General features: G+C 41.9%; 1 protein-coding gene across 2 annotated transcripts; it reads right to left on the bottom strand.

Moving 5' to 3' along the window:
- Positions 1 to 270: 270 nt before the first annotated feature.
- On the bottom strand, positions 271 to 10,203 carry LOC115150136 (probable peptidyl-tRNA hydrolase 2). 2 transcript variants are annotated; one of them, XM_029693097.1, is made up of 7 exons: positions 9,938 to 10,203; positions 7,799 to 7,918; positions 7,490 to 7,561; positions 7,302 to 7,376; positions 6,345 to 6,442; positions 6,056 to 6,170; positions 271 to 1,902 (listed from the first exon to the last, which is right to left on the bottom strand). In XM_029693097.1, exons 2-7 carry the CDS (start codon positions 7,910 to 7,912, stop codon positions 1,816 to 1,818), a joined length of 561 nt encoding a protein of 186 aa, XP_029548957.1. In that variant the 5' UTR covers positions 7,913 to 7,918; positions 9,938 to 10,203; the 3' UTR covers positions 271 to 1,815. The 2 variants fall into 2 exon arrangements, with proteins under 2 accessions (XP_029548957.1, XP_029548956.1); XM_029693096.1 differs by having other exon boundaries at positions 9,966 to 10,202.
- Positions 10,204 to 10,952: the final 749 nt, after the last annotated feature.

The raw sequence follows: 10,952 nt of genomic DNA, 5'->3' as shown, positions 1-10,952 counted from the left end.
TGTGTACTAGCGAGGAACAGGCTACATCGACCAATAGTCATGTCACATGACCTTTGGTCACTTAACCATAGCGCCAAACCAAGCAATAGGCCCTGGAACTCTCCCCACTCAGAGCTGAAATGTGGCAGGGAAGAACTTACAACATTAGTAGTTTTAATCATATTAATAAACAAATCATTGCAGTCATTGTACCATATGACATTTTCATGTTGGGGTAGAAATGTAATTTACAAAAAATGAAAGTATAATAGGGTCAAATAAAAAAAATACTTCACTTAGTCAGGAGTAATTTTTAATGGTCTCCTTGGTTTTAAAACAGGAACAAATTGTTGTGTAACACCGGAAGGTATCAAAGTGCTAACACAAAATAAAAAATGGATGCAGCCATGGTGTTTTGCATGGTCTCTTTAACACAAAGGACAAAAAAAAATGTTTTCAGCATAACTGTTACATGCATGTCATGTCAGTTCCATTTAAATAATAAGACCATTCCATATTTATTAAGACTTCAGAGCCATTTACGGTCCCAAATGGCATCACATGCTCACAAAATACTATTCATTTTTGCTTAAGTAATGAACAATGAGTTGTTTTAACAGAAACATATCCTAGGCATCTGGTTGTCCAATGCTTAAATCTGTAAGGGCAAGAATGTATACTTTTTTTTATGTAGTTAACTGTTCTCCTGTAACTGCTACTCCAGCTTAGATATTTATACTGATTAGGTAGAAGTTATAGCTAGACATCTTTTAGACTACATCGTAGAGAAAGATAACACATTTACCCTCAAAGCAGTTTTAAAAATGACAAAACATTTTACTTGTGTAAACCATTAATAATCAGCAAGAGTACCTGTGCAAGCATCAAGCCCGGCAGCTTATTTTAACCCATACAATGAGTTCCTCACACTTATTTTTACGCCAAACCCCCAAGTCCAGGAATTATAACTCAGAGCAAGCCGAGCCGACCTTATCCTTTTTTGCAAGAACAGAAAATGGAAAAAAAACCTCCAAAACAAATGTAAAAAAAACTCCAACAGTGATTGTGCGAAATGTTGATGGCATGCCACCGATTATATATGGCCTGGACGGATGCACATAAAAGCAATGGACGGCCATTTGACGTCAGCATGTAGTGTTATCATTTCTAAGGGGCAGGGTCTTTGGGGGAGAATGTCGCATACATACATGTGTATACATATACACATTAGTTTACACATCGACGCAATGGTAAAGGTGTCAGTAAAGCTCTCCTTACTGACAAGCAGTAACTTTCACAGGAAGATCCTACATCTAAAAAGGATTATTACATTTATATATTTTGCTGCTTGAATTACAATAACAGGATTTAACAAACACCAAAACACTAGGTTCTATCCTTGATTATTTTTTTTTCAATACACCAAATCATATTTTAAATTGGGAGTCAGAATTATGGGATGCCATGAACTTCCAGCTTCATAAAAATTGGATACCATTCTCTCATACAGTAATGGTCATCCCTCTTAAATAGCTTAACTGTTCAAACTGGCTTCAAAATTGTCGGTTTGAGTAACCAGTCCCTTCCTCTCGACATGAGCAACTCTATACACATCTCTTCTCCAGTCAGTGGCTCAGACAGGGAACAGAAAAAAATGGCTGAATGTTCACCTTGGTGGTTGGGTCATGTCTGGTTGTTTTACTCTTTTTTTTCTTTTTTTTGTTAAGTTGTTGCGTTTGCATGCTGAGACCCTTCTGCTGTTAGGGGGATGCTGCCCTCTGCTGGTTGCCTCTGTGGCATTGCACAGCCCTGCACCTCCACAGCTGGTTTAGTCCCTCAGAGCAGCTTCAGACTTCCAGTGACATTGTTCACCATCTCCTCCTCCCCAACGATTGCCAGGACAGTGCGTGAGCCGGCTTCCACCTGCCAAAAAGCCGGAGGTCATAGAATTTAGATTGCGTGGGGATAGAAATAGGTTGCACTCGCAACAAAAGGTGGGTGGGAAACCAAGGAAGACTAGGCATGACATTTATTGAAATAACTCAGTAATTTGCTATTAAAATGAGAAGTTTACACAAAATCCAGAAACTCCCAAGCGATTGCTTATATTGAAACTAGTTCAGTGGAGTTTCCCCTCTCTCCTTGTAGTGCTGTCCTTAATACTAGGGATGCACGATATATCGGTATCAGCCGATATTAGCTAAAAATGTAAATATCGGTCGATATCTAGTTTAAACGCCCCGATGTGCAAAACCATTATCAAAGCAGACGTGCATACCTATATAACGTAGGTACATGACACAATGACGCCACGTAAAATGTTGAGCTATACATGCAACACACCATTCTTAAACTAGCCCACAATGTCTGCTGTGTGGATCGAGCAGTCACAAGTCGAGCAGTCATTTGAAAGAGTAAAAAAAAAAAAAAATCTGCGAGACAACTCAAAGGCCAAACCCATTAAAGCCAAGATAATGGAATTCATTGCCCTTGACAATCAACCGTTCTCTGTCGTGGGTGATGTCTTTCGCCGACTGGCGAAGCACCGGTACACAACCAAGTGCGCTATTCTTCAGATGTTGCCCTACCGGAGTTAAACAGTAATAGCGTCATTGCTATTAGCTTCATGACATACATACTATGGAACGCTGTTTGGGTCTTTGCTTGTCAAAAAAGATACAGTAGTACTGTCAAAGCTGTACAAAAAAGTCTGCAAACAAGCAAACACCGGCCACGAACGACGTGTTTACAATACTGCGTTGGTAATGAAGCATAATTTGTTCGACTGCAACTTCTGGGGTAGCTAGCTTTAGCTTGGTACCTAGCTAGCACCAATACAACCAGCCTGAAAACAATGACCAGTAGAACCTGCAGTCATTTTCATTGTTCTTAGCAATGATTTAGGAATCCTTGTGAGTATTAGCTAGGTTGCCAGTTGTTGTTCGCCAATTGAAATTGAACTTAATGAAAAGAAATAGCTAGCCAGCTACTTTACACTGTTGCCCAAAGCTAACGTTATAAGCAGCCAGCTAGCTTCATCTGGCTAGCGAGGCTCGACCACACCGGGTTTTGTGTTATGAAGCTAGCCACAATAAGGATTAGCCACAATAGTGGACTTTGTGGTTAGCCTTCAAAATAAAATTGTCATTGACAGTAATGCAAATAGTAGAATTATGCCCTACTTGTATATTGAAGGCTAACCGCAAAGTCCACTATTGTGGCTAATCCTTATTGTGGATAGCGTCACATAGATGGGTCCGACCACCACTAATCAAATAAGAACGGCCTTATAAATTAGGGATATTTTAGATGACAGCTAGCTAACTATAGCTACTGAAACAGATTGTCATTTTGCTGTTTTTAGGGAAGAACATTGTTTGCATCCATGAACATCCTTTTTTTATTAATGACCAGCACTGTAGGTTCGCGAGATAACTTGACCAGCATCATAGCATACATATCAATGAATCGTTGTGACATATGAAATATGAGTGAGTGTAACCAATGTGTAATAACTACATAAAAAAATGTATGAACCCGTTAAATTATTATGTGATGTGCAGTCATATTCAGGTCCTAACACGTCCAATAGTGTTATTTGATTTGACACGTCCAATAGTGTTATTTGACACGTCCAATAGTGTTAAACAGTATATTTTTTGACACGCAAAGACCCAAACGGCGTTCAATATCAATCCTGGTTGAGAATGAAACGACTCAACAACGAAACAGCACAGCAACGAAGTGAAAGAAATAGGTTTTGATTGTTTTACTGGTAATGGGGACATATGTAATTGCCAACAAAATAACTTTTTGGTCAGTGTGTGTGTGTGTAAACTTTATTTAACCAGGCAAGTCAGTTAAGAACAAACTCTTATTTACAATGATGGCCTACCCCAGCCAAACACGGATGACGCTGGGCCAATTGTGCGCCGCCCTATGGGACTCCCAATCACGGTCGGATGTGATACAGCCTGGATTCGAACCAGGGACTGTAGTGACGCCTCTTGTGCTGAGATGCTGCGTACGTGTGTGTGTGTTTTAACTATACTAGAATGCTTAAAAAGGCCGCAATGTTTAAAAAATATATCGTATCGGGTTTTTGGCAAGGAAAATATTGGATATCGACCAAAAATGTCATATCGGTGCATCATTACTTGAAACAGCTGCATAAACAGGTCACATGACTCCTGACGTTGCTGGATGCAGACCTCACTCTGCTCGGTTGCCAGGGAATTCATGACTCAGAAATCCGTGAAGTGTGGACAAATTTGTTTTATTGAAAGCTTATGGGCAGAATGAGCCCTTTGTCAGAAGTACTAACGGTTTTGAGTCAGGAAATGTGTACTTTACCAACTAAAACATTCGCGATTACTTAAAATAATTATAATGCAGCCGACTGCCACAGCAGCAGAGATGGGTAACAGCACATGTGCGCTCTCTGGGGTAACAGGAGCAGTTTGCTTTTGCGACCACAGGATTTTGCGGCCCTAAATCTGGCCTCCTGTAAAAAAATGTAATCTGTATTCCCCCAAAAAAACTAATTGGAGACGCACCCCTGTTCCAGCTGGGCCAAATGGACAGTTATCTAACGAGTTAGTAGCCTAGATAAGCGATCATTCAATGAAGTTAAGTTGATCATAAACCTGATCAGGACTGTTTGTGGGTTTATGTTTTCACATTAGCCCAAAACACTATATAGCCTATGTTGATTTATCACAATGTTTTTGGGATATTCTATCCTGCAATGCAAGGTGACAATGTCCATCGTCTCTCGAAGTAGCAGGGTCTCCCCCACAAGGGCGCACAAGTGCAGTTGTTACTCATTTCCGCTGCTGTGGCAGTTGGCTCCATAAAATAATCGCAAATGTTTTAGGTGGAAAAGTACACATTTCCTGACTCAAAACCGATTTCTGTATAAAGAATTCACTGGCAACGAAGCAGAGCGAGGCCTGCATCCTGCAACGTCACGAGACACGTGACCCATTTTCGCAGCTGTTTCAGTACAGCAGTCCAGGGAGAGATCAAATTATATTTGTCACATGCTCTGAATACCATGAAATGCTTGCTTACAAGACCTTAACCAACAATGCAGTTAAAAAAATAAAATTTAGAAAATACTTACTAAGTTAGAATAAAATAATCACTTGAGTTTCTGGATTTTGGGTCAACGTCTAATTTATGCAGATTATTATATTTAACGCTGGAAGTGTATTTTTCCCCCTTGTCATCTACAGAAAATTGTGAACATAAATCTCTTGTAATATCAGTCATTCTTTTCTCAACCTCATTGTACAATTTGCAGGTTATGTACCCGTCTGATCCTGCCTTATAAAACACATTTTGGTTATAAAAAGACAAGCATTCTTGTAGTCTTCAACTATCAAAGGATTACTTTGTGTGAACTTCTGTGGTAGTGTAAAACGACCTTAACTAATCATTATGTATCAACACATTATCAGGGGCACTGCAACCTGTTTTAACAAGTCAATGTTTGCCAAGGTTGGCATATGTCAACAAATGCAAGCTATGTGTGGACATCTGTCAACCGGCAGTTGACCTATTCAGTGTTTATGTACAGCTTATAAAATGTTATGGGGTGCCCTTCATAGAGTATTGACCATTTTTAATTGGCTGTTGCAATCTTTGTCAACAAGTTAATTCATTTGTTTGTAATTCTTAGTGAACGCATCCATCCCTCAAGTGTCATTTAACAGTTTCACTTTGCAATGGTTTTGTATCAAAGTGTGAAACGCTTACCTACCTAAATCACAGTCGTCATTAAGACATGTTAAACTAGGCGAACACGGCCCGCCCTGCCAAATCGTTCTCTTGAAATAATGCCTTCTGAACAACAGGCAGCCACAGCAGTGTCAACAGTACAGTCTATGGCATTGGCAGCCCTACTGATAGTCAAACTCAATACTAATAATGGCTGTGCGTGTCCCTGTAAGCAGGTGCTACTGACTTACGTGGAACCGTAATGGTGGTGTTTGCACCTGTGGAACCATAATTGTGGCACATGTGCCTGTAAACAGGTGCAGCAGTGTAGCCGCAATGGAGGCGCATGTCTCACCTGGGTGCGTCCGGCATCCTGGACCAGGTATGTGGGCAGGCTAAGGCTCATGGCCAGGGCCTGCAGCTCCAAAAGGTGGGCCATGTTGGTCCCCTGCACCACCACCTTCTTCGCCCTGCACACCACACAAACACACATGTAGATATCCTTCTGTGCATACTGTAGAACAGCCAGATGGTGGCATTACCAAACATCATTATGGTGTTTTAAAAGAGTCTGGCTGTCTTTATCTGATCAGCAGTATGAAGTCTCAACTAATGCCCTAATGAGGAAGTGGCCCAGTTCTTACCCGCCATGGTCCCACTTCCAGGCCATCTCCCTCCAGCTGTTCTTCTCCTGCAGGGCCTGGTAGAGCCCCACGGCTGCGTGGCCCACCTGCGCAGCCAGCTATACAACAAACACTTTCAGTTAGAAGAAATTAAAAACAGAACTTATTTTTTTACACATTAGCAATATGGATTTTTTTTGTGCACCTGGTTCACAAACTACACCAAAACAAGCATACTAGCTCGACAAAACATCACATTCCAACCCTTTTTCTTAAAGCTCAGACACACCGGGGCCTCCCGAGTGGCGCAGCGGTCTAAGGCACTGCATCGCCGTGCTAGAGCCGTCACCACAGACCCGGCTTTGATCCCGGGCGGCATCATAATCGACCGTGATTGGGAGTCCCATAGGTCGGCGCAAAATTGACCTAGCGTCGTCCGGCTTAGGGGAGGGTTTGGCCGGGCTTTACTTGGCTCATTGCGCTCTAGCAACTCCTTGTGGTGGGCCGGGCACCTGCAGGCTGACCTCGGTCATCAGTTGAACAGTGGTTCCTCCTACACATTGGTGCGGCTGGCTTCCAGGTTAAATGGGCAGGTGTTAAGAAGCGCAGTTTGGCGGGTAATGTTTCGGAGGACGCATGACTTGACCTTTGCCTCACAAGCCCGTTGGGGAGTTGAAAAGACCTTAAAGTTGTCAGCCAGTCAAGCGACTTAACTACTTAGCAATTTTAACTAGAAAGATGACAAAAATGCCCTCTTTTTCCTTTTTGTTGTCACTCCAGTTGGCTACCCCACGTCGGGGACTGTGCTTTCCGATTGGCTCAAAGTCAAGTTGTTGGCCACTGACGAGCATTGCGAAGTAGAAGCGCTAAGTTCGTCACGCAGCAGGTACCGCTTTTGTTCTAGCAAGAGAAGGAACGGCCTCCCACTGTGATCAGTAGCTATCCGCAGTCAGACGTCGTTTCATGCTTTACACTGACCTTTCCCACACCCATGGCCAAGTCCATGTTCACCACAAACACCATCTTGAACATGAGGTCGTCGTCTCCTTCCTCCTGAGGGGACGAGAAAGCGAGAACGAGAGACATTCAGGGTGGGCTCAGACATGATACAGGAGAGGTAATGTACCAACTTGTACCTGTGCAAACTAAGGCTAGCTTATGGGCACCTCATTCTCCAGCTTGTTAAAGTAGTACATGGCAGCCTCCTCAGCAGACACGTTTCGGGTGTGCAAGAGTGCCTGTGGAGGAGTAGACATGGAAAATGTCCAAAAATAAGGACTTTGAATAGATCTGTATTGGGTGGATTAGCAAAGTCAATCATAAGTACAGCACTCCTTAGTCATTATGAATGCATTAGTAAGTAGAGAAAGATATTTCATTAGCGAACAGAGATTATCAAAGAGGAAATTTGCACAATATACTGCAGATCATCTATCAGGAAATGTAAGAGAACCTCAAAACAGTAATTAACCCACTTGCTTAGCAGCCTCCTCAGGGATGTCCAGCTCTCGCAGCTGCTGCAGGTACACAGGGTTGACCTCCTGAGAGCCAGAGCCTGGGCCCGTCTGCTGTTGCTCGGAGGGCTCCATAGTTAGCTGGAGCAGGACCACGTTGGATTAAAGTTAGTTTAATACGTTGCGGCATTAAACTAAATAAATATGTACAGTACATCAAGCATATTTCTTCAACAGTTATGTTGTGTAGCAACAAGTAGCTGGGTCTTGATCCCAAATTAACTGAAGACTGGCACCATGTAAAAGTGTGTACTTTCAGTGCCTGTCTTTCCTGTGCACCATGAATTATGTTAGATTAGCTACTATTATGAGAACACGCTAGCAATCTAAATACACTCAACACAAATATAAAACGCAGCATGTGAAGTGTTGGTCCCATGTTTCATAAGCTGAATTAAAAGATCCCAGAAATGTTCCATGCGCACAAAAAGCTTCTCAAATGTTGTGCACAAATGTGTTTACAGCGTGCAATAGGCATGCTGACTGCAGGAATGTCCACCAGAGCTGTTGCCAGAGAACTTTGTTAATTTCTCTACCATAAGCCGCCTCAAACATTATTTTAGAGAATTTGGCAGTACGTCCAACCGGCCTCACAACCGCAGACCACGTGTAACCATGCCAGCCCAGGACCTCCACATCCGGCTTCTTCACCTGCAGGATCGTCTGAAACCAGCCACCCAGTCAGCTGATGAGACTGTGGGTTTGCACAACCAAATAATTTCTGCACAAACTGTCAGAAACAGTCTCAGGGAAGCTCATCTGAGTGCTTATCATCCTCCCCAGGGTCTTGAACTGACTTTAGTGGACAAATGCTCACCTTCGATGGCCACTAGCACACTGGAGAAGTGTGCTCTTCATGGGTAAATCCCAGTTTCAACTGTACCAGCAGAAAGCAGACAGCGTGTATGGGGTGGTGTGGGAGAGTGGTTTGCTGATGTCAATGTTGTTAACAGAGTGCCTCATGGTGGCGGTGGGGTTACGATATAGGATTGCATTGTATCGATGGCAATTTGAATGCACAGAGATACCGTGACGGCCATTCATTCTCCACCATCATTTCACGTTTCAGCATAATAATGCACTGCCCCATGTGGCAAGGATCTGTACACAATTCCTGGAAGCTGAAAATGTCCATGGCCTGCATACTCACTAGACATGTCCTCCATTGAGCAAGTGTGGGATGCTCTGGATCGACATGTATGACAGCGTGTTCCAGTTCCCGCCAATATCCAGCAACTTCACACAGCCATTGAAGAAGAGTGGGACAACATTCCACAGGGCACAATCAACAGCCTGATCAACTTTATGCGAAGGAGATGTGTTGCGCTGCTTGAGGCACATAGTGGTCACACCAAATACCGACTGATTCTGATCCACGCCCCTACTTTCTTTTAAAGGTATCTATTCCCAGTCATGTGAAATCCATAGATAAGGGCCTAATATATTTATTTAAATTGACTGATTTCCTTATATGAACTGTAAATCTGTGAAATTGTTGCAGACTGGTTTATTTTTTTGTTCAGTTAAGGATCTAGCTAGCAGACTGGCCTAAAGGGCAGACATTGACAGCTAGTTAGGCATTGACACACCTCGAAGCTAGTTAGCAAAGTGCTCTTACCAGTAGTGAACTGATATCATAGTTAGCTACCTAAATCATAATTATGCTGATATCACAATTACATTGATAACCTAATTAGATACATAACCGTTAGATATCTGTAAGCTACGTTAGGTAGTTAGCCATTTAGCTACTCTGTCTCGGTAATTGACAACGGTTAGGGTTAGCTAATCTCATATCATGACGGAACAAATTCTCAAAGTGGCAACTCGATTGTGGGATGGCAGCTAGCTAGTTAGTTATTTAACGATGACCACAAGACGGTAGCTAGTTTGTTAGTTAATGCCAAATATTAAACAAACCGTAGCTAAAATAGCCAAACTAAATTAACTAGCAGGCATTAAAAAATATTATTGAACAGTACGTTAGCTAACAGCTGATTGCATTTACTATCTTGTAACATATTTTGTTTGCTAGCTATGTATTATTTGATTTCCCTGCAAGCTCTTAACGTAGCTAACTAGGCAATGTAGCTAGCTTACTGTAAAGATATGCGCCAGCCACTCCTACCTGCGTTGCGTAGCTAGCTTGTTAGCTACAATCCTTTGAATTAGTGGGATGGGAGTGCTTGCTTGCAAACCAATATCCACTCTCGCCTTTCACTGCGATGAAGCCAGGTTGTTGACTGCAGGTGACTTGTTCATGAAAAGATGGGCGTGTTGTGGTTTCACGTCTTTACACCATTTTGGGCAAGGTTCGCTCTTTTTCGTTGTACGGTACCGGATTGCGTCAGTATTAAAGTCCCCCTCACATCCGGTTCTACAAAAAGTATGGATCGTGTGAAACAAGAGCATCAATTATTTCCTCCGTCAGAAATGTCTAAACGTTTCGTAACGAAACTTGGTTGAAGTAGTTTCCCATGCATGTTGCTTTGGAACATGTTGACCGCCCTCACTGATTTATGTTGCATATGGTGTGTGAAGAAATTAGGTAGAGATTATTTCTGGTTCATGACCAACTAAGTGAAAGGACACTGCTTTTGTCAGATTATACTTTTTGTAAAATAAAAAATCAGTTATAGTCATGACGTCTTCCATTCCACATTTCCTCGCACTGGTCTGAAAACAATATGGTGGATGTCTACCAATTTGCTCTCATATACTGCTCCAAGTATTTAATGTCAGTGTAGACAAAGAAGGAACAAGTAATATACAAATTCCCTTCACTTTAAATCTACTCCATATGAGACAGATGTAGAGAAACACAATATGATTTTACAAATACTTTATTACCTCACCATATGTAGGAATTTACACTCTTATTAAACTGCAGGTTAAGTCGCTACAAGTTACATTATTCAATCATTATGTACAACTATATTAACAGAAAATAAAAATCAACCTTAAAAAGTGCTCCTTGCAGAGCCTGCTCTACATAGCTGAATTTATACAGCCTAACAATAGTTTTCCTTCAAATGACCACCACCTGCTCTCTTCACCATTATTAGGCTTCATACATAATACTAGTCTACATTGAAAGCGTATGACAATATAAATT

This window comes from Salmo trutta, chromosome 16 (genome assembly GCF_901001165.1).
Source record: "Salmo trutta chromosome 16, fSalTru1.1, whole genome shotgun sequence".
NCBI lineage: Eukaryota > Metazoa > Chordata > Actinopteri > Salmoniformes > Salmonidae > Salmo > Salmo trutta.
This window is presented reverse-complemented; position numbering and strand designations above follow the sequence as displayed.

Excerpts from the sequence above, each read along its gene's own strand:
- LOC115150136 (XM_029693097.1), bottom strand. The coding sequence starts at position 7,912 with ATGGAGCCCTCCGAGCAACAGCAGACGGGCCCAGGCTCTGGCTCTCAG. Across the intron at positions 7,562-7,798 it reads CTGAGGAGGCTGCTAAGCAA|GCACTCTTGCACACCCGAAA; the intron begins GTGGGTTAATTA and ends ACTCCTCCACAG. Across the intron at positions 1,903-6,055 it reads AGGATGCCGGACGCACCCAG|GTGGAAGCCGGCTCACGCAC; the intron begins GTGAGACATGCG and ends GCTTTTTGGCAG.